General features: G+C 36.4%; 2 protein-coding genes across 3 annotated transcripts; one reads left to right on the plus strand and one right to left on the minus strand.

Moving 5' to 3' along the window:
- Positions 1-720: 720 nt before the first annotated feature.
- Positions 721-6,324, plus strand: LOC145167912 (uncharacterized). Of its 2 annotated transcripts, XM_079087181.1 has the most exons (23): positions 721-869; positions 1,377-1,694; positions 1,988-2,067; positions 2,154-2,240; positions 2,326-2,376; positions 2,466-2,583; positions 2,675-2,731; positions 2,811-2,875; positions 2,962-3,045; positions 3,128-3,178; positions 3,257-3,319; positions 3,396-3,442; positions 3,513-3,582; positions 3,669-3,731; positions 3,836-3,925; positions 3,999-4,037; positions 4,109-4,258; positions 4,445-4,522; positions 4,595-4,680; positions 4,765-4,894; positions 5,038-5,131; positions 5,233-5,313; positions 6,074-6,324. In XM_079087181.1, exons 2-22 carry the CDS (start codon positions 1,577-1,579, stop codon positions 5,298-5,300), a joined length of 1,689 nt encoding a protein of 562 aa, XP_078943307.1. In that variant the 5' UTR covers positions 721-869; positions 1,377-1,576; the 3' UTR covers positions 5,301-5,313; positions 6,074-6,324. The 2 variants fall into 2 exon arrangements, with proteins under 2 accessions (XP_078943307.1, XP_078943308.1); XM_079087182.1 differs by lacking the exon at positions 721-869 and having other exon boundaries at positions 1,608-1,694; positions 1,978-2,067.
- A 7,333-nt stretch (positions 6,325-13,657) lies between these two features.
- Positions 13,658-20,564, minus strand: LOC145165101 (histidine kinase CKI1-like). Its single transcript, XM_079083730.1, has 8 exons — positions 20,449-20,564; positions 19,330-20,347; positions 17,086-17,229; positions 16,170-17,009; positions 15,699-16,077; positions 14,979-15,547; positions 13,939-14,904; positions 13,658-13,870 (listed from the first exon to the last, which is right to left on the minus strand). Exons 1-8 carry the CDS (start codon positions 20,562-20,564, stop codon positions 13,658-13,660), a joined length of 4,245 nt encoding a protein of 1,414 aa, XP_078939856.1.
- Positions 20,565-22,665: the final 2,101 nt, after the last annotated feature.

Consider the following 22,665-nt stretch of genomic DNA (forward strand, 5'->3'; position numbering starts at 1 on the left):
GGTCTAACCTAATTCGAGAGAAAAGAAAGCAAAATTCCAAGGGTAGGAGATGGGTACGTGGCAACGAACTCGATTGTGTTCATAGTAACAGTTTCATAGAGAGCTTGACTGGGTTTAAGATTCAAACTCAACAAGAAACCACACGAATGTCTCTTAGGAGCTGATGATGGGTCTGTGATGGCGAGATGAATACCATGGTTGAAAATGGTGGTTGAAAGGCGGTGTATGGCAGTGGTTTGTGTGATATGCTTGAAAGATGAAGACGTTGGAGATGATGAAAATGGACTTGAAGGTTTTTGGCAGAGAAATGGTGTGTAATGTGTGTGTTTCTTCAGGTTTACCACAAAACGAGAGAGAGAGAGAGAGAGAGAGAGAGAGAGAGAGAGGAAACCTCTTTTATTATTTAATTATTAAAATAAATAAATAGATATTAATTTTTTTTTAAAAAAAAAAGGAATATATTGTTTTCAGGTGCAAAAATGATCCCTAAAAGGTGAAAAGACAAATTTACCCTCATGTGGGAGGTACACGAGAGGGTTAACAACAACAACTTAACGAAAGTTAAGTCGGATGACCATTTCCACGTACAAACAAGACCAAAAGAACCACGGAACAAAAAAAGTCGAAACAAGTTTTGCAGTTTTGTGTTTATTTATTTATTAGAGGAGATATTACATTTTGCAGTTTTGTCTTTATTTATTTATAAGAGGAGATATTACATTAATACCCCAAAACCTATACCTCGTTCACAGCTCCCCGCGTTCAAAGCTGCCTCCACACTTCTTCACCACCGACCCTTCTCCGTTCTACGCCTACAGACCTCCGATCAACGGCGTACCAGCTATAGTCTCGTCTTCTCCGATCTCCCGGTAAGTCATTTTTTTTTCTGGTTCGGTACAAGTGTATGCTTGTCTGATTCAATGAAGCAGCTGCACTTAGTTGTTCGATTAGTGTCTAATTAGTGTTTGAAGCACATCAATTAATCTGAATCCTTACTGAATTCCTGGTCTGGTATGTAATTCCTGTCAAGATTTGTTTTTTTGTCTGAAATTGTGTCAAGATTGATGTTATTGATTGTATGCATGCAGAGCTTCAGACCTTGTATGTGCTTGTTGTTACATACCTTATGTATGATTAATGTGGTGTAATCTGTGTGCTTTATGTTGACAATAGAAGATCCAAAATTGGTATGTGATAATGATTTCTGTGTGGTTGTTGTGTAGGATTTCTGTGTTAATATCTATGTGGATTTATGACAATCTGTTGCAAGGTTTCTGGTGAACTAGATCAATTAAGATGATATTTTGAAGAAAAGTGGTAAATAGATGCTGATAAAAATACAATCTTGATCCATTAATTTAGTGCCTTTGTTTCAGGGTGATCCGGGAAGGGACCAATCCAAATGGTGCTGAGCATCTATTAGATTAGATTAGATTATTATTTAGTAGCTGAGAAGAAGTAATAAGTAATAAAGTTGGTATATGATTATTGAAAGTGAAGCTGAGTACATTTGGAATAATAGAAATTCTTTCTTCTGATTCCAAAAGCCAAAAGCCAAAAGAAGTTAAAAGCATAAATGAAGTACGTGTTGGTCACTGGAGGGGTGGTAAGTGGTCTCGGTAAGGGCGTCACCGCCAGTAGCATTGGTGTCGTTCTCAAGGCTTGTGGCCTTCGCGTAACCTCCATCAAAATTGGTATGTGTTTGTTGCTTTTGCTTTAATTGAATAAATTAGTGCTTTTGTTGAATTTGTTAGATTATCCATAATAATTTTGTACCTATATATATATATATATATATATATATATATATATATATATATATATATATATCGGAAGTGTAGATGGTACCTAGGCTATGTGTTTAATCAAATTGCATTCTTGTTCGTTTGCTAATTTTATATACACACCACATACCTCCTACTTTTGTTTGGTGAGTGGCTTACAGGTCGAGTTGATGTGTGAATTTAAGTAGTTTAGTTGATTGCAGATCCATACTTGAACACCGATGCTGGTACAATGTCTCCCTTTGAACACGGGGAGGTTTTTGTTCTTGACGATGGTGGAGAGGTGCTACTTGCTCTCACTAGCTTTAAAAATATTGATTATGATGATGATGATGATGATATTAATCTTTCCATATGCTATTTTGATAGGTCGACCTGGATTTGGGTAACTATGAACGCTTCTTAGACGTGAGGCTTACTAGAGATAACAACATAACCACTGGAAAGATCTATCAGGTACCATTACCATTTACCAAAATTTGTGCTGTATCATTTCTATACTCTACCAGATTCATTCAGTAATTTGTTCTCATTTTGCCAGTCTGTTCTTGAGAAGGAACGAAAAGGAGATTATCTTGGAAAGACTGTTCAGGTTTGCATCATAAATCATAAATCATAAATCATAAATTGAGTTGTATTTGTCTTCAAATCAATACTACTACTTATGCTTTTTGTTTTTAGGTAGTCCCACACATAACGGATGCCATTAAGGATTGGATTGAGTCGGTTTCTGCTATTCCCGTGGATGGAAAAGTGGGCCCGGCAGATGTCTGTGTGATAGAATTAGGAGGGACAGTTGGTACACTACTTACTTCTCTCTACTCATGATGAAATTATTTTTCTCAAAACTACTTTAGTGATTATATATAAAACAATACCTCCCTCTGTAGGTGACATCGAGTCTATGCCCTTCATAGAGGCGTTGAGGCAACTATTTTTCTCTACGGGTAAGTTTACCATTACCATACAATGCATCAAAAGAGTTAATGCACAGCATAATTGATTCTGCTTTTCTTCTTTCTTCAGGACCAGATAATTTCTGCCTCATTCATGTTAGCCTTGTACCAGTTCTTGGTGTTGTTGGGGAACAGGTAATGAATATGCTACTCTACTATTGATGTTTGAACTTTGAAGAAAGAAATATAGTTTATGATCATAAGATTGTTTTTTTCTTCAGAAAACTAAGCCTACACAGCACAGTGTTCGGGAACTGCGAGCTTTAGGCCTGACCCCTCACTTTTTAGCATGCCGTTCAGCTCAGGTAATGATTTATGAATGGGGTGTGTTGTGGTGGTTAAGAGTTAAGACTTAAGCAATCAAAGTATTATTGGTTGACCTTGCAGCCATTGTTGGAAAACACAAAGCAGAAACTCTCACAATTTTGTCATGTACCTGTAAGTTTCTGGTTAATAGTACACTCTATCTATAGCTTTGTGCTGTTCATTTCTGATTGATTGATTGTCAACAAACAGGCTGCCAACATTCTTAATATACATGATGTTCCAAACATTTGGCATGTTCCTCTTTTACTTCGGGTGCGTGGATGTTTGTATTCCTTTGAGAATTGAGATAGATAGATATATATTTCTCATCATCTCTAAATTTTCCCAGAACCAAAATGCTCATGAGGCAATCCTAAAACAGCTAGCACTACTGCGGTGAGCACATATATTTATTGTCATTGTCAGTAGTATGTGTATGATAATATTTATTGTCTCTCTGCTTCAGTGTAGCAAGACCTCCAAATTTACAAGAGTGGACTAACAGGGCAGAAACTTTTGACAACCTCACCAATTCTGTTAGTATCATTTTCCTCCTTTACTACTTACTTAAGTTAAGAGTCCTACTTGCTTGTCTGGAAGAAGATTAATTTTCGTGTTGCAGGTGAAGATTGCAATGGTTGGGAAATATGTTGGCCTAACAGACTCCTATTTGTCTGTTGTTAAGGTACAGTTAGAGAGAGTTATAGTTTTGCAATAACATTACAGTATGTTTTAGACTTTTAGTTTTACTAAACTTGAACTTGAACTTGAACTTGAAATCAAGTGCAGGCCCTTCTCCATGCATGCATTGCATGTTCGTTGAAACCCTCCATTGAATGGATTGCAGCTTCTGATTTAGAAGATGAAAGTGCCAGACTGGTATGGCTATGGCCCCTAGATACAAATAATATATCATATTCAAGTATTTACATATATATATGTGTGTGTGCAGACACCAGAAGCACATGCAAAGGCCTGGGAGACATTGAGGGTAAGTTTCATGAATATTTGTTATGATTTGGTGATTTGGTGAAAGGAAGGTAATTGTTAAAATATGTTTAGAGTGCGGCATGTGTTTTGGTTCCTGGTGGATTTGGAGATCGTGGTGTGAAGGGAATGATACTGGCTGCCAAGTATGCGCGTGAGAATAAAGTTCCATATCTTGGCATCTGCTTAGGCATGCAGATATCTGTTATCGAGATCTCCAGATCTGTAAGCTGTTTTCTTTCTTTCTCTATAAATATTTATTATGGATTAACTTTTGATCCCTCAGGTCTTAAACCTCTCGATGGTTTTTTTAGTTGTAAAATCATCTGATTCCCGTGATTAAATAGCTTGTTAAATTCAGTAAATTATTTTTTTGTTCTTTATTGTAATGTTGAAATATTACATTTCCAGATCTTGGGCTGGAAAGAGGCAAATAGTACTGAATTTGATGAGCATGCAACCAATCCTGTTGTAATTTTCATGCCAGAGGTATTTTTGGAAATTTATTTTGTATATGGAATAGGAATACCAGCATATTTTTATGCATATATTTACATTCAGGGTTCAAGAACACATATGGGAAACACGATGAGACTTGGCTCTCGAAGAACCTTACTGCAGAGCTCAGATTGTATCACTGCAAAACTGTAGGAGATTGATTCTCAAATTCACATATAAATAAACAACACACCATGAAGCCAAGCCACTTACAAAAAATTTATTATTGACAGGTATCAGAATGCAGAGTATGTGGACGAGCGACATCGGCATCGTTATGAGGTCAATCCTGAGGTGGTTGGGGATTTGGAAAAAACAGGCTTAAGATTTGTTGGGAAGGATGAAAGCGGACAGCGAATGGAGGTTTCTTTTTCAAATTTATTTTATTCTCTCTCTCTCTCTCTCTCTCTCTCTCTATATATATATATATATATATATATATATATATATATATATATATATATAATTGGATCTGAATCTCATGTTTTCTTTTTTATTTCATCCAGATTTTGGAACTTCCAAGCCATCCATTCTATGTCGGGGTACAGTTTCATCCCGAATATAAATCCCGGCCTGGAAAGCCTTCAGCCCTGTTTTTAGGTATCTATCAGAATTCAAAATCAAACACAACAACTAGGAATATGATTTATTTTATGTTGATACCCTATCCATATGGGGCTGAAATTATATTTTCACCGCAGGTCTTGTATTAGCAGCAACAGGCCACTTGGAAGCATATGTCAAGACACATCAGAATGGATCTGTTTAAGTATTTATTACAGGTACTAAATCTTTTAAACAAGTAACACGTATTTTCAATTACTCTTCCTATTTCACCACACTTATATATATATATATATATATATATATATATATATATATATATATATATATCCAATTTTGTTTTAAAATAATACAAATGAATCGAGTCAAATTATGAAATGATAAAGATCAATTATATAAATTTTTAATGGCAAAAATCCATTCAAGTTTCTAGGGAAATTAAAAAAGAATATATTTTCAACGAATATAAATCAATACCTTTTGTCCTTTGATAGAAAAACTTGAAAACAATGATCGAGTGATTTGTATCTTCTTTTTTACTTCTATTCTATTATTTTCCATTTAAAAATTTGCTAGTCTTTAGTAGTTGGTCATGGCTTCGATGCTTTAGGTTCATAGACACAATGACGAAAAAGAACACATTCAATCGCTTTTTGTAGGTACGTGAGTTTAGGAAGAACATTAACCAAAAGATCATGATTAGGTTGGATATATTTGAATAACAAATATGTATTTTGTGGAGGGTTCTATATATATATATATATATATATATATATATATATATATATATATATATATATGATTTTTTTTAATAATTTTTTATTATATGTAATAATCACAAGTAGTTAAGTTATTTACATGTGATTAAATCCTGTTATTCTTATGTTATTCTTATATGATTAAGTTATTCACATACTCTATATGAATAAACCTTGTTCTCGCGTCTTGATTTCATGCATGTTCATGTTCGAAACTTAGGGAATCTTTTAACTTTTGGTGACGTTGGACAAGATACATGGCCTGGTGCAGCAAATATTTTGAATTGGCATCAACATGTTTGTTGGTTATTGCACAAACTTGCCTTGGTTTGCAGGCCTTTTAGTTTGTTTCAAATCTAGGAGCAGGGGATAAGTTGTTTGCTTGGCCTCCTACTTTTTGTAGGGACAAATTTGTTTCATATATTTGCAATATGGTTACTATAAGTGATCTATGGTGCTTTGTGTTTTTGATGTAATGGGTTCAATGATTTATTTGTTGAATCATATCATACTATTGGTTTGTTTAGGACTTAATGGTTAGGTTGCATTATCTCAACCCTAATTTATTAGATAATGTTCATTGCACCATCTTTACATAACAAACACTTTTGAACTTCTTTTATTAGTTTTGATTAATAGAGTAGACCGAGGTACAAAATTGAATCAAATTATACATTGTGATAAAAAACCAATGGTTAACATAAAAAAAAAAAAAATCCTTACGAGGGTGTTTGAGATTTCATTTTGAAGTTAAAAATGATTTTTATCCATAATGACTTATTGGCTTATGAAGGTGAGAATATTAGTTTTTAAAAAAAGTGTTTGGATTAGCTTTTATAGTTGTAAAGGTCAACAAGTCAGTAAGTTAAAAAGTGTTGTTTAATTTTGTCTTTTATTTACTTTGTAAACCTAATAAGTCATAAGTTGTTTCAAGAAGTTAGAAATTGTGATTTCTCAAAATATTCTTTTCAAAGACTAAACAAAAAACTTGTTTTTAAAAGGCTCTTTTTATACCTAAATATTTTTTTTAACTTATTGACTTTTCAAAAAGTCATTTTTAAATGAACAACCAAACACCCTCTTAGTAAGTGGTTATGGACGATTATGAAAGGCATGCCACAATACCAATCACATCAACGACCGAAATTGAGGTAGGTGTCTTGTGCCTATAGTTTGACCTATTTTGAATTTGGTAAATTACAACTTTAGTCATGTGGTATATTGACTAAACAAAAATTTGTTTTTAAAAGGGTTTTTTTATTATATCCAAACATTTTTTTTAACTTATTGACTTTTCAAAAAGTCAAAAAGTCAAAAAGTCATTTATAGATGAACAACAAAACACCCTCTTAGTAAGTGATTATAGATGGTTATGAAAGGCATGCTACAATACCAATCACATCAGAAATTGAGGTAGGTGTCTTGCTCCTATAGTTTGACCTATTTTGAACTCGATAAATTACAACTTTAGTCATGTGGTATATTGAAAACTGTATGTTTAATACAAAGTCCCAAAGTCATAATTGTCAGTTCCATTGTGTAACATTTCAAAAACCATGATAAAAATTTTCATTTTTATAAAATCATTTCCATAAAAATCCATATATAAACAACCATTGTTTTCAAATCATGTCCAAGAAAATCAGAGTATCAAGTAAATCTCTCATAACATAAAACTATAGGAGGATGTGTACGATCACACCTTCACCTTGCCCCGATCATCAGAAGTACTTGAAAATATTGAAATCGACAACTGTAAGCCAAAACTTAGTAAGTTCCCCTAAAATACCCCACACCACCATAACATAAGACTGGATTGTCCTCGAGCCCACAACATAAGACTGGATTACCCTCCCGACCCTCAGCTTATGACTGGATTGCTCCCGAGCCCAAAACATAAGACTGGATTGCCCTTATGGCTTGCAACTTATGACTGGATTGCTCATGGGTTTGTTAGCTTACAACACAAAGCAATATTGCCTCAACCCAACCACACCATGGCGACATATGCAAACAATAATCAATAACTAGCGAGTACAAGTAATCATACATATCCACCAATCTAACCGACCATTATAGCATAGCAACATCCTATACACAATGATATATTTAACACAAAGTAATGGGCTGACATTGGTGCCTTCGACCCACGAGTATAGTGAAAAAACTCACCTCGAAGTCTAGAAGATAGCTGAACTGAAAACAGATCCAAATACCGAATCTACGGGTCACCTAAACAACAAACAGGGATCGAGTCTCAAACTACAGCCCAAAAATCTTTAATTTGACCTAAAGACAAACTTGATCAAAGTCAAAGGTCAATGGTCAAAAGTCAACAGCCGGTCGCCACGACGTGGACAAGCTTATGCTAAGTCGTGGGGATAATAGGACAAAATAGACGCGGTTATGCCAAACGCCACTGCGTGAGGACTACTCTCCGACGCCGTGGGAACTGTCCATACCAGCTTAAACCATTAAGCTCTTAATCATTTTCCCCACCCATTCAAACTTTCCAAAATGCTTCGGTGACAATCGAGAGGATTCCGTCACTGACCACAACTAGGAGAGAAAGTAGGAAAAATAAATGTAATAGTTTGAGATTGTAATATTTGATTTATGAGATAATAAAAATCAAATGTGCCATTACATTTATTGTTAAATAGACTTTTAGACTCGAAAATAAGCGTCCAAAAAGTTATACCTTCTTCAAAGCTGCTTAACGTATTTGGAAATTACTCGTTAACGTGATCCCAAGGATATAAGATTCGTAAAAATCCGACTCCAAATAAGAGAGTTATAGATTTTATAAAAAGAAAAATCAACCGCGTAACTAAAGTTAATTACGTCAAAACGGTACTTAGAGATTGGTTGAGTTTTGACTAAAAGTACAAAGAGGAGATTCGTAGTACTCCTTGAGGTAAAAACTTTAGGACAAAAAATGCCGAAAACTGGATCCGTATGAGAGAGATATGATTTTTGTAAAATCATTTATTTTTACCTCCGTTAGGCACAAAAATGAAAGTCAAAACTAACTAAAACAACCTAAAAGAGAGTTGTATTACTCCTTGAGATCTTCACATAGATATAAAGAGGGATTAGTCGGAGCTCGCACGAAAGAGTTGTGATTTTTACAAAATCATTTCGTACGCGCGAGGTGCGCGCCTCTACCTGTCGCACATCTGACACTAGATTCGAGTAGATTGCGAGTGACGTGGCCAATTGGGGAAGTGACACGTGGCCGTCTCTGGATGGAGCCACGATGATCATGCGCGACGTGCAAGATCCTTGCACCGTGCACACCTAAATTCCATGCCTATAAATAGAAGGCAGTGCAAATCCCATTTTGCACACCTTTTTCTCTGAATCACTCTCCCTCTCCTCGAAGTTGCTGCATCTTGGAGCGGCTCCGGAGTCCCGAGCCCGATTCAACCCTACACCAGTGGTCTCACACGACAAGGGTGAGTTCACGGCCCCTTTTTACTATTTTAAAGGTTTTACCGGGGGGGGGGGGATACATGCTTATCAAACTGCTTTATGAAAAATATATTTAGATCTATAAATATCAATCGTTATATAAAGCATGAAACCTTAGGATTGATGGGTTTTATATGTTACAAAAATCTTATTTTTGTGGAAAAACATAAACCCTAAGTTCACATGCATCATAAAGGATCTATGTTCTCACTATGATTTGCAAACAACTATTGAATATCAAGAACCCTAAAAGTACATTGCTATTTTCGAAATTAAGAAAGGTTTATAAGAAAATCATACCTTTATCTTTTTATAGCAAATAAACTAACAATCCTTCTTTGTTATCTTTAGAAAGCAAGCACCAGAAGTCTCGTGCCTCTAATGGCTTACACTCAAACCCTAGCTAGTTGGAGTCTTAAGAGGAGAGAAATTCTTTTATTTTGAAAAAGGGCATTTTCAATTCTTTTATTTTTATTTTTATTTTTTTTCTAACCGTTGGAACCCTCGAAAAACGGCTAGTTTGACTTTTCTTGACTTTTTTTGGCCCTTCTAAACACATATAAATACATACCATTTGCTACATTTCCATTTTACACAAATTTCTACTACTTTATACTTCTATTTTCATAATACTCCAAAAAATGAGCTCGAGAAATTCTACCGCGGGTCAAGATTTGGATGCAACAGTGGTTAAAATCATACCAACCACTCGGAATAAAGAAGTGTGGGAACATTATGATTTGTGTTTATTGTCGAACGGGAAGGAAAAAGCGAGATGCAAGATGTGCAGGATGTTTTTGGGAAAAGATGGCAATAGTATGTTGAGGAGTCATACAACAAAAACTTGTCCGGTTGTAAAAGGTCAAGGCGATCCGGATCAACCAAATATTACTCTCAACGGGTCGATCTTTATTTACAACAATGATGACATTCGTGAAAGCTTTTGCAAGTTCGTGATTCAAGAGGGTTTGCCTTTCAACCACTTCGACAACCCACGATTAACAAGGATTTTGCGGGAAAAAATGCAACCACAATACCGGCAAGTAAGTCGCACTTCTCTTAGACGTGATGCTTTAAAGTATTGGGATATAGCCAAAAAAGATATGCAATTGAGATTTTTAAATATAAAAACCGGTGTTTCTTTAACTTGTGATGTTTGGTCCTCCACCGGAAGTTGTCCCAAAAGCTATCTTGCCGTCACGACACATTTGATTGATCCCTCTACTTGGGTAATGAACAAACGAGTTATTGCTTTTGAACTTTTTGCACATCCTCACACGGGGGCACAATTATTTGCAATTTTAGTAAACGTTATAGAGACTTATAATTTACGCGACAAAATCTTCTCTATTTCGTTTGACAATGCAAGTAATAATACCGCCGCCGCAAAAAGATTAATTGCAAAATATAAATCTATTTTGGATGGCTCGTTTTTTCATACTAGATGTGTTTGTCACATTATTAATCTTGCGGTACAAGATGGTTTAAAAATGATAGATTCGATGATTGAAAAATTCAAATCTGTGTTAACTAGAATTTTTGGAAAAAATAAAGCTACAATGGAAAAATATCGAAAGTTTGTCATTTCCATTAACGTAACTCCATATAGTCCTCATTGGGATGTTGACACTAGATGGAGTTCGACGTGCATGATGTTTGAAAGTTTAACACGTCAAAGAATCGCTTTGCAGTTATTTTACGACACAATTTCAAAAGGAAAAAACCTGATTTTGGATTTTGATTGGGATTTGATGGAAGAGTTTGTGGAAATGTTAAAAGTTTTTAAACAATCAACCACTTTTTTTATCGGGCGTGTATTTACCTACTAGTCCGTTGTTACTAAATGAATTATGGTTGATGTTCGCGCAATTGGAGCATTTTGGACAAAGAAGTGAAATATTTGTTTTGGTTACGAGACCAATGAGACAAAAATTAGTCAAATATTTCAAAGAAATGCCACCACTTTCTAATTCGACGTTTGATGTATGTTTTAACTATTTTAATGAACCTATGTTGCATTTTGTGTTATATATGAGGTCCAAAACATATTTTTTTTGAAAAAAAAAATTGCAAAAATTGGATCGGATCCAAACCGGATCGGATTAAACCGATTCGGACTCGGGGGAGGGAAAACCGGTCAAAACCGGATTGGATCTTCGCTGAAACCGGATTGCCTTTGACGTCATCGAACCGGATCGGATCCGAGGTTTGTGCATCTCTACCTCCAGTCTTCGTTGAAGGACCGACACCAGGATCTGGTTATTAACATGCAACCATCTAGACATTTAGAAGGAGAAAAAGAAATCCGTATACTGTCCCAACCATCTCCTGGAGATATGGTTCTTTTCTACAAAGATCCACATTAGTTGGTTTGAGGGCTGGGTATTTTGGTATAGATTTGCAAACACGTCTTGCAAATGCACCAAATGACTCACCATTTGTTTCACTTGGTGATGTTATGCCTCACTTGTGTGCAAGGGTCAGGCCACCCACTGGATTTTCTACTGCAAAAGGAAATCAAATCAATGAGGAATTCAGTATGCCTGGTTTTGTTACTAGTAAGGCTCAAGCTGATGCTGTAACGATGGAAAACAACCCAACATTTCAACATGGATCAGCTACCGGGGCTAAAAATGACCTTAATTGTGCTTATGCTTTTCTATTCGATAGACAGAAAGTGGTTGCTGCTATTGAGAAAACTGAACTTAAATCAGAGCTTGAGGATTTGGAAGAGGAAAGAATAGAGTCTTTGAACAATTCCAAATGTACAGCTAGCAGTGTTCAGACAAATATAAAAGGGAAGAATAAAATCACAACTTCAAAAGATGAAGAAGAAAAGAGCAAGAAAACTTTTAAGGGCTTACTTTCAGCGATACTTGTAGTTACAACAGAAGTAAGCGAAGCAAAAGAAAAAGTGCTTTCTAATGAGCTTGAACATTGAAATCTATAAGGAACAAATAAAATAAAAGATCTGAAACATGCACTTCAATGAGAAGAATCAGAACATGCTTGATGATGCAAAACATGAAATTGACATGGTCATGAACACGATTCAACCCATAAAAAGTAAGTGTATAGAGTCAGGATGGGAAGAAAAAGAGGTCAAATCGATGGACTGTGAGGAAAAAAATAAAGAAGAGAATGTTTGAAAGGAGATAAAGAGGTTAGCTAATTTGCATAATTATGGAGCTCAGTTGAAGAATGAATCTTTTGAAGGAAGCTGAAATTGAAGTTATGTATTCAAAGAAGAGGAGGATTAAGGATCCGTTAGAGAAGCATTCCAAGTTTCTCTCAGCTACCTAGTTTATCCTGGGACAGAGAAAACAACAGAGAAGGAGAAGGATACAACGAAAAACACTAAAGAGTGGGATCTCATCGATAAAATGAAACCAAGGAAGAGTATGCTTCTTTTTACAAAACGACAGGCTTCTCTTTCCAAGGACAACTCAAATTCATCATGGACAATTATGAGGAGTTGAGGCCCGAGTGGCTTGGTTGGTTTTGTGAAGGGCGTTGTGACTTACCACTCAACATATCTCATGAGATGCTTCAACAGAACACAACTTGGAAAGGTTTCAGAAAGAATCCCATCAAGAAATGCATTGACATGTTCAATCAACAAGATTTATGAAACATTCTCCAAGAATCTGAAATTAGGAACTTATGAAGACAGCCAAAACAGGTTGAAGACAACCAAAGAAGCCCCTGCTGCTGTTACACTTGTATGGTCGGTTGGGGAAGGAAGCTGAAGGAGTGTGCTGATGGAATGGAATGGCGATGTTAAAGAAAATTGGTCAATGCAGATCAGAGTATAGTCAAAGATAAGGGAGTTCTTTCAGGTTGGGAAATTGCTATCATATCCACCTTGAGGACAAGGTGGTTCTTTCAGGCATTTACTCACCTACAACTTTATAGAAAGGGGCCGGTAAGATGGGAAATCAGCATATTAGTGCAAGGGCTTTAGGGGCATTTTATAGTATTTAGTTTGTTATGTCAGATAGATAGTATAAGAGGGTAGTGGGCAAGGGAGTTTATTTCCTCTTGGAGAGTGGCAGCTAATCTATCTTTAGTTCTTGTAATCTTTGGGGTATTATTGAATTTCAATCAATATTAGAATCATTTGGTTGTTTATCTGTTATTACAAACACAGTTTATATTAAAAATAGGTTTCAAAGAGAATTGTCAATCTGCACAGCAGAGGATCTTTTGCAAGTGGTCATAGTTTTTACTTTTTAGGGGAAGTATTCTCCATGTTTTTTCTTTTTTGTTAAAAGTTAAAACCAAACTGAGATTGTATTTGGGTTGGGTTGGGTTATTCCAACTCCAACAATTAATATCTTGTGTGGAGGTCTTGGATCACTTTTAATATCTTGTTCTCGTTTAGTGGTTTGGATATATTGATGTCAATTCCCGCTTCAATAAACTTGTTTAGTTCTTCCCCCTCTGCATGTGCTGTTAATCCAATGATCGGGATGTGCACACCATAATCTTTCTCCTCCAGTCGTATCAGTCTTGTTGCTTCACAACCATCCATTTCCGGCATCTACACGTTATATTCATATATGAAAGATCCAAATTTTTTAGGAAAAAAAAAAAAAGAATTTGACCTACCTGACAATCCATAAAGATATATTCATATGGAAGAATATGTGAAGCTCCGAGGTTTCTTTGATGACTTAGCCCTTTGGTGACCGTGGTGAAAGCTTCTTTCCCGTTTCTGCACATCTCAAAACTGAGGCCAAGCTTCAAAAGTATCTTCTTGGCTATCATCTGCTGCAGAGAATCATCTTCTGCCACCAACACTTTTTTCCCTCTCAAAGGGCTGCTACTGCTCATCGAAAACCTTTCAATTTCCTCCTCTTCTTGGGTGCGATTCCGTTTTGTCATTTGCAGATGATTTGCATGTGTTGGTGCCCCGAATTCTGGAAGAAGATGTATCAACGAGTGTAGACGTGAGCCATGGAGTGGCATGGGTATGATGATGTCAGACGGGGGAAGCTTCTTCTGGTCGAGGCCTTGGAGTTGAATGCACTTAGAACCTAACCATACGATTCTAGAACACGCATTCTTGGAGTCTTTTCTGAATTCAGCAACTGCTTTGCATAGCTCATTGAAGTCAACCCGTGTTGTATCGATCACAAGCAATATGAAATTTGGTACACGACTTGCCTCATTATCATTCCTTTTTCGGGCTTCAACTCCATTTGATGTGAGTGTAGGCCAGTTCAGGTACCCAAAACTGAAACTTAAATCAGATGATGATCTGTTTTGTTCCTCTTCTTGTCGTCTGAACTCCCGGAGACTTTCTGAAAGTTGGCCTATGTTTTTCACTGCTAAAACTTTAATTCCTTGCGCTGCTATAAATTTTTGTGCCATCTTACGCCTTTCATCACTGCTAATGAAGAGAACAACTATAGAAGAATTATAGCCTTGTTTAAGAGGAGAGCTTTTCACAGTCTTGTCGTCTTCACTGAGATCAGATACACAAACCTTGAACACAACATTGAACCTGAAGCATGTGCCCTTTGCGCCCACTTCCTTGTCAACTATGCTTATCTCTCCGCCCATCAATCGTACCTGCAATTAATTGTTCAATATCAGATCTTTTTGTTTACTTGAGAATGAAAACGTTAAATGTTAATTAATGTTACCAGAGACTGGACGATTCCAAGGCCTAAGCCAGTGCCTTCAATTTTAGGAGCCGTTTCCGTTTCCGTTTCTTTGACCTGAACGTAGTTTTCAAAGATAGACGCTTGTTTCTCTTTGGGAATACCCTTTCCAGTATCGTTTACTTCAAATACGAATTCCATGGAATTAGGATCATCATGGTGATGGTGATGGTGATGGACTTCATCTATCGCTTCGGTGGTTCTGAACAACAAGCAGCATCCTGTAGATTCTCCATCATGTGCGAGTCTTGAATTCTGCAATCTACGCTTCCTGGCCCAAGCACGAACATACACATTGCCCTCTGAAGTAAATTTGATAGCATTGCTGAGTAAGTTTGACAATATCTGTTTAAGCCTGCCTTCATCCCCTTTGACTTGAGAAAATTTGGTGACTTGGAGATCCAAAATCACATCCACTCCCTTTTTCAGACCAACAGGATAGAACAAGTCAACCACACCCTCAACTACTTTTGTCAAGTCGAACTCTTTTTCTTCCAGCTCCATCTTCCCAGCTTCTATTTTACTTGTATCAAGAATAGAGTTGAGTATACCTGATTAATCCACATAACATAAACATACATTCTTAGTTATGATTTTATATATATATATATATATATATATATATATATATATATATATATATATATATATATATATATATATATATATATATATAAATGAAATGGTTAATTGAGAGCTTACCATAAAGATCTCCTGAACAAATCTGCACAAGTTTCAGGTTTTTAGCTAATTCTGATTCTTGATCGACCTCGTTGATGGACATCTCTAACAATCCAGCAATGCCTGCTAATGAAGCACGAATATCATGGCTGGCTGTAACAAATGCAAGACTCTGATTCATGCTCTTTCTTTCTGCTTGCTGTGTTGCTCCCTTCTGTTTTATAAGAGCAGCTGTTAGGCACATCTCTTTTCTTGCTGCTCTCACTGTTAACACCACGAAACTGAAAATGGAGATACAAACAGTCACAAACAGCAGTGAAAGAAGCAACAAAACAATTAATATATTCTTATGCATCCTGCTTTCCGCTCCACCATCATATGGTAATGCCAAAACATATACCTGAAAATTTTCCATAATTAATGTCAAGAAATTAATAGATACATATACATATAAATATACATATAAAAAAGAAAAATGTAAGATTCTTATACCGATTCCATTCCCATGATGTCAAGGGAGGAAGAGTACAAGATATATTTTGTTCCTGAAATCTTCAAAATCTGTGAATTCCCATTCCATAGCTGAAAAGATATTGTCTTATTCCCATCCACTTCTCTTAGACCATTACCATCTTTTGTAGCCAAGTACAAACCTCCACCAGAAGGTTTAATGCCAGAGAACACATTCATTAACGATTTGAGGTGAAACCCAAGTGAGATGACTCCATTTTTATCCACACCAGCTGTATTCAAGACAAGCAAATTATTGACATCGTTCAATGACTTCCCTAATGAAGCACATCCATTTGTAGAGTTGAAAGCTTGTTGTAACCACGTTTCATTAACCAAAACTTGAGATGGAAACACAACTGCATCCCCATACAACTTCCCTGTATCCGAATCAACAGGCTGAGTGTACCATGAATAACCCTTTCTAGAATTTGTGGGCTTAGAAAACGAAGTGTTAGAATATATAGAAAATATCTGCTGGTGGTTGTTGGAGTATAATGCAAAGAGCAAGCCATCTTGTGTGATATAAGAAATTTGTGACAGATGTGGGATCGTTAACAGTGCTTGAAACAGCAAAGGAGACAGTTGAGATTCTATGTGAGAGAATGAGAGGTCTGTTTTACTCAGAGAAACGGTTGCAAGTTTAGCTAAATTGGTTGCTGATGATTTCATTGGAAGCAATGTCGTTGCTGCATGTTGTATGACAGACCATGTTTCTTCATGAGATTTCTTGGTGATCAGATCGACTTCCTTTTCAATTGCTTTGATTTTTAAAACCCAAAATGGGATTATCAAGGTAGGAAGCAGCAGGCTGGTTATTGCCTACAGAATTATTAGCACAAGGATGACTCAATGATAACCAAAGACGATTATTGAGTTGTGACAGGAAATTAATTACCAGTAGGATGAAGAAAGATATTGGGTTTGATGTGATCATTTTGTTGATCTTCATGCAAGTTTTTGGTGATTGATTTGAGGGAGGGAGGACTGCACTTTGAATTCCAAGATTTGTAAGAATATCCGAGAGATGAATACTATAATGCTATATGATAAACTCAATATTCAACCTTAAGGAATATATTATGGTGATAAGTAGCCAAGACCAAACCTTGTTTCCTTTTCTCAAAACAAGTTACGAAAATAACTCTTCACAGAATTGGAATTGAGGTGTTTATTTTGGAAACAAATCATCAAAATAAAAGAACATGATATTAATATAAAATATAGCCAAATACGAATTCATATTTCTGTAACTACTAACTAGGTAGTGATGGTATGTTAATACTGAAATATGTATTGTGTATATGTAGAGAAACTTTAATCAAAGATTGATATTTCTTCATTTAAAACAAAAGTGTTCTTAAAAACGCTAATTAACTTTTATAGTTAGTAGGAATATTTCTCTTTTTAAAGTTGATTTTAATGAACAAGGGTGGAAATGAAAACTTCAAAAAATAGGGGGCAGAAATTAAAACTTCAAAAAATAACCATATAAACAAGAAAATTTTGGTTCAAAATTATGGCATACTAAAATATAAGAAAAAAAAACTAATATAAAATATTGTTACATTGAATGTGCAAATAGAAATCGTTGATATTTAGTGTTTTTAAAATACAAAACAAAGAAAATATAAAAACAAAGAGTCCCTCAAAAAATCATTTCCGGTTTTATTTCGTAACATACCTTCATTTACAATATATGAAAAAATAGGCCTATAATAATAGTGTAAATATGAAAAAATAGGCCTGCAATAGCTAACTTCTTTATTAATAAATCAGTTATATATATATATATATATATATATATATATATATATATATATATATATATATATATATATATATATATATAACTGATTTATTAATAAAGAAGTTAGCTATTATAGGCCTATTTTTTCATATTTACACTAGATAGCTCAATGTCTGGATATTAATTTGATATAATAATAGGTCTCAGTGAGACAAAATAAAGAAAGAAAGAAAGACAAAAGAGCGGCGAGACAGAGGATACTGAAGAGCCGGAGAAGGAGAGGCGGAGAGCGGCAGCGGGCAGAGTGCACGTCGGAAATCAGAAGAGTCCGGCGAGGCAGCCGCCAGTGTGTGAGTATAAACCTGACTTGTGTGACTTGGGTGTGGACCTGCCATGAGTAGCTGCACCACCCTCCTTTGTTGACAATAACAACTAGAAATGGCAGCTTCTTTATTTCATACGATGAACACAATAAATTGCCACAGTACTTATAGTGGCTAGCTTTAGTATAAATAGATGTTGTAATCTCAGGTGTAAGGTACCACAAAAACAGAGAGTGGCAGAGTGAGTATTTGTAATAGAGGGTTGTTTTTCTTTTCTTGTAACTGAGCTAGTAAGCTCCTCCTTTTGTTCTAGTTCTGAATAAAAGTGTGTTTCAACCCAACAAGTGGTATAAGAGCTTGGTTATGCTCCGGGGAAGTATTCTCTGTTTTTTGGTCGAAATTTTTTTGTCTCAAAAACAATTTCGGAGTACACCGTTAGAAAGGTCTCATTCCGAGGATTCCGAAAATATATCTTTTTGGATTTTTCGACCACTGGAAGGTCTCCAAATCACCGGTCAAAGTTGGTCAAACTTCCCGGAAAACCCGCCGAAAAACCAGTATGCCGGAGAAGACGATACTATAACAGTTACGTCACCAGTGACGTCATCATCACTGTAGCGATTCTGAAAAGTTGCAGTCTAGCCCCTGTTCTTCCAAAAAGTGCAATTTAGCCCCTGTTTTTCAGAAAAATTGCAATTTTGGTCCCGTTTTTTAGAAAAATTTCAGTTTGGCCCCTGTTTTACTTCTGTAAAAGTTATGTTTTCCCCCTGAACTTCTAAAAAGTTCATATTGGTCCTCGTATCTCAAAAAAAAAACAACCCTCTATTACAAATACTTACTCTGTCACTCTCTGTTTTTGTGGTACCTTACAACTCAGATTACAACATCTATTTATACTAAAGCTAGCCACTATAAGTACTGTGTCAATTTATTGTGTTCATCGTATGAAATAAAGAAGCTGTCATTTCTAGTTGTTATTGTCAACAAAGGAGGGTGGTGCAGCTACTCATGGCAGGTTCACACCCAAGTCACACAAGTCAGGTTTATACTCACATTCTCCCCCTTAAACCGAACTTGGCTCGAGATTCGTCACGCCGATCATGTTTCGCATTTCACTATGTTTCACGTATGCTAAAGCTTTTGTAAAGATGTCCGCCCGTTGATCCTTCGAGTTGACATATTCCACTATAATTTGCCCACGTTCAACACATTCTCGTATAAAGTGATAACGAATGTCAATGTGTTTGCTTCGACCATGAAACACGGGATTTTTCATCAATGTAATTGCTGACTTGTTATCGACATATAAGGTGATAGGCATGATATGATGTCCCGTGAGCTCCTTCACGAGATTAGCAAGCCAAATGGCTTGACATGCTGCTGTTGTAGCTGCCATGAACTCGACTTCACACGTAGACAAAGCAACAATCTTTTGCTTTTGGGATTTCCAAGTTATCGCATTCCTTCCCAGATAGAAAATCATTCCAATTGTGCTCTTGCTATCAACAGGGCCACCTCCAAGATCACTATCGGTAAAACCAACCAAATCTTCAAGTTCACAATCTCTTCCATAGTTGAGTCCATAATCAACGGTTCCTTTTACGTATCGTAAGATGTGTTTCACAACTTGGAAATGCAAAGTGGTTGGTTCCTCCATGAAACGACTTGCAATTCCAACCGAAAATGACAGGTATGGTCGAGTGTGAGTCAAGTACCTCAAACAACCTACCACTCGCCTATATTCAGTTGGATCAACTTTTTCACCATCTTCATCCTTCTTGACCTTCAACTTAGGTTCCATTGGTGACGTTATCGGATTGCAATCTAGCAACCCAAATTGCTCTAAAATCTTCTTTGCGTAAGCCGTTTGTCGCAAAGATATTCCCCACTTCTTTTTTGAAACTTCGATTCCAAGGTAGTAAGAAAGTAATCCCAAGTCACTCATTTCGAATTCTTTCTTCATTTGTTCTTTGAATTCGACAACGTCGTTAGTGTTCGACCCGGTAATGATCAAGTCATCAACATAGACACCAACAATATGAATTTTGTCTTTTGATTTCCCTTTGTAAACAGCTGGGTCTTGTGAACTTTTTGTAAAACCAAGCATTTTTAAGCTTTTATCCAAACGAATGTTCCAAGCTCGAGGATCTTGTCGTAGACCATAAAGAGCTTTATAAAGCTTGAACACCTTGTGACTGTTTGCTCTATCAACATATCCTTCTGGTTGGGTGACATAAACCTCCTCTTTGAGATCTCCATTGAGAAAAGCCGACTTGACATCGAGATGGTGGACAACCCACCCATGTTGAGCTGCTATGCCAAGAATGACTACACCAACCTCGTCATCTTCTCAAGCCGAAGTTGAAAGTATTCAAAGGACCGGGAAAGACGGTAGTGTTACGTTACACTATCCAATGCTCACGAAGATGAACTACGCTGTGTGGGCCATAAAAATGCGAGTGAATTTACAAGCACAAGGAGTATGGGATGTAATTAAAAATGCAGAACACGAACGTAAAGATCGGATGGCTCTTGCGGCTATTTATCAAGCAATTCCAGAGGACGTACTTCTGATGTTAGCTGAGAAGGACACAGCTAAAGAAGCATGGGAAACGCTTAAGATGATGCACATGGGAGCCGATCGGGTCAAGGAGGCTAAATCTCAAACCTTGAGAAGTGACTTCGAGGTAATCCGGATGAAAGACAGTGAATCGGTAGATGATTTTGCCATGAGATTGGATATTATCGTAACCGATATTCGATCTCTAGGTGAAAAGATTGAAGAAATTACGGTTGTGAAGAAGTTTTTGCGATCCGTACCGATACGATTTATACAAATCGTAACATCTATCGAGCAATTTGGAGATTTGAAGAATATGACGGTGGAAGAAGTTGTGGGTCGTCTTAAGACCCATGAAGAGAGACTTCGAAGCTATGGAGAAAAAGAAGGTGGACCTTCTCTATTGCTTACACATGCCGAGTGGGCATCTCGTTCGAAGCAAACTGGCGAGAGAAACTCGTCAAACACTTCAAGAGGACGAGGAGGAGATGGTAACCGAGGCCGGGGACGAGGCCGAGGTCGTGGACGTGGCCAAGGAGGTGGTCGCGAGTAGAATACAAATCGGAATGACCATAATACTGTTGGATTAGGTGTCTAAGCCCATAACTATAATTGGTATGTACTTGAATTGATAGTAGCAATGTCCTTTTGGGTTGCCTTCAAACCTGGCAATTGAATAGGATTATTGTTGGAGAGAGAAGAATGATTTATTAATTTATTACTTGGTTAATAAATTAATTTATTAATGTATTATGGATATAATATATTAATTAGAAATCATATTGTTTAATTAATATTTAATCAGAAATTAATTTGGAATTAATTTTGTGATTAAAGGAATTAATTGAAACTGCGGGGACTAAAGGTGTGACAACCCGAAAGATATTCCGTTAACATAACCCATGCCGTTAATAAAATTTATTTTATTTTGGGTTTTCCGTTAACTTTCAAATTTAATAATTCATTTAGAATTATTATTATAATTTCCTATGTGTTGAAACGAAATATTTATTTGAATGAAAACACTCTAAATAATCTTTTGGGAATTTCTAGACTACGACTAATACGGGTAATGGTCATTTACCCGGGTAAAATATTAAGCTCCGTTTAATGCCGGTATTGGGTGTATTCCCACCGGGTCACTAATTCTAGACATACAAAAGGGTGGAGTGACCACCATTTGAGCTTTTCCCACACTTGAACTTTCTCTCTCTACTCTCTCTCTAGAAATCGAACTCTCTCAAGAAATCCTCACTTTCAAGCTCCAATTTGGTAAGTGATCCTTCCTAACTAGTTGTTTATCCTAACATGCATGCAAATCCATGTCTTAAACTCTCAAATGCATCAAAAACTCGTGTTTACGGTTTGGGGAGCCTCCCAAAAACCGTAAACTCCTTCAATGGGGGTTTTGAAGCCCCAAGACCCTTCCAAACCTCTTCTAATGCTTAGATCCTTACATGCATGGAGTTAGAACCACAAGATCATGAATTTTTGGCCATAAACATGAGTTTACGGTTCTTGAATATTCAAAAACCGTAAACACCCTTTCATGGGGTTTTGATGCTCCTTAACCCTTCCAATGCATGTCTAATGGCCTTGAAACTTGCTTGGATGATCTTAGAACCCTAAAACATGTCCAAATGAGCATAAACTTGAGTTTACGGTTTGGGAACGTCTCCCAAAACTGTAAACACCTTCCAAGGGTGTTTTAATGCTCCAAACACTTTGCATGGCTTGTATTTGAGTCTAGAACTTGCATGAATGGCCTACAAACCACCAAAACACATGGAAAATGAACAAACATGGATAAAGGTGGGTTTACGGCCGTAAACCCATGAGTTTATG

This window comes from Lactuca virosa, chromosome 3 (assembly GCF_052849685.1).
Source record: "Lactuca virosa cultivar CGN04683 chromosome 3, Lactuca_virosa_CGN04683_v6, whole genome shotgun sequence".
NCBI classification, from domain to species: Eukaryota; Viridiplantae; Streptophyta; class Magnoliopsida; order Asterales; family Asteraceae; genus Lactuca; species Lactuca virosa.

Coding starts and splice junctions, on each gene's coding strand:
- LOC145167912 (XM_079087181.1), top strand. CDS start 1,577: ATGAAGTACGTGTTGGTCACTGGAGGGGTGGTAAGTGGTCTCGGTAAG. Junction 4,038..4,108: donor AGGCCTGGGAGACATTGAGG/GTAAGTTTCATG, acceptor AAATATGTTTAG/AGTGCGGCATGTGTTTTGGT. Junction 4,681..4,764: donor GATTGTATCACTGCAAAACT/GTAGGAGATTGA, acceptor TATTATTGACAG/GTATCAGAATGCAGAGTATG.
- LOC145165101 (XM_079083730.1), bottom strand. CDS start 20,564: ATGGGTGGGTTGTCCACCATCTCGATGTCAAGTCGGCTTTTCTCAATG. Junction 20,348..20,448: donor ATAGAGCAAACAGTCACAAG/GTGTTCAAGCTT, acceptor TTTTACAAAAAG/TTCACAAGACCCAGCTGTTT. Junction 17,230..19,329: donor CGAATCTCGAGCCAAGTTCG/GTTTAAGGGGGA, acceptor TTTATCATATAG/CATTATAGTATTCATCTCTC.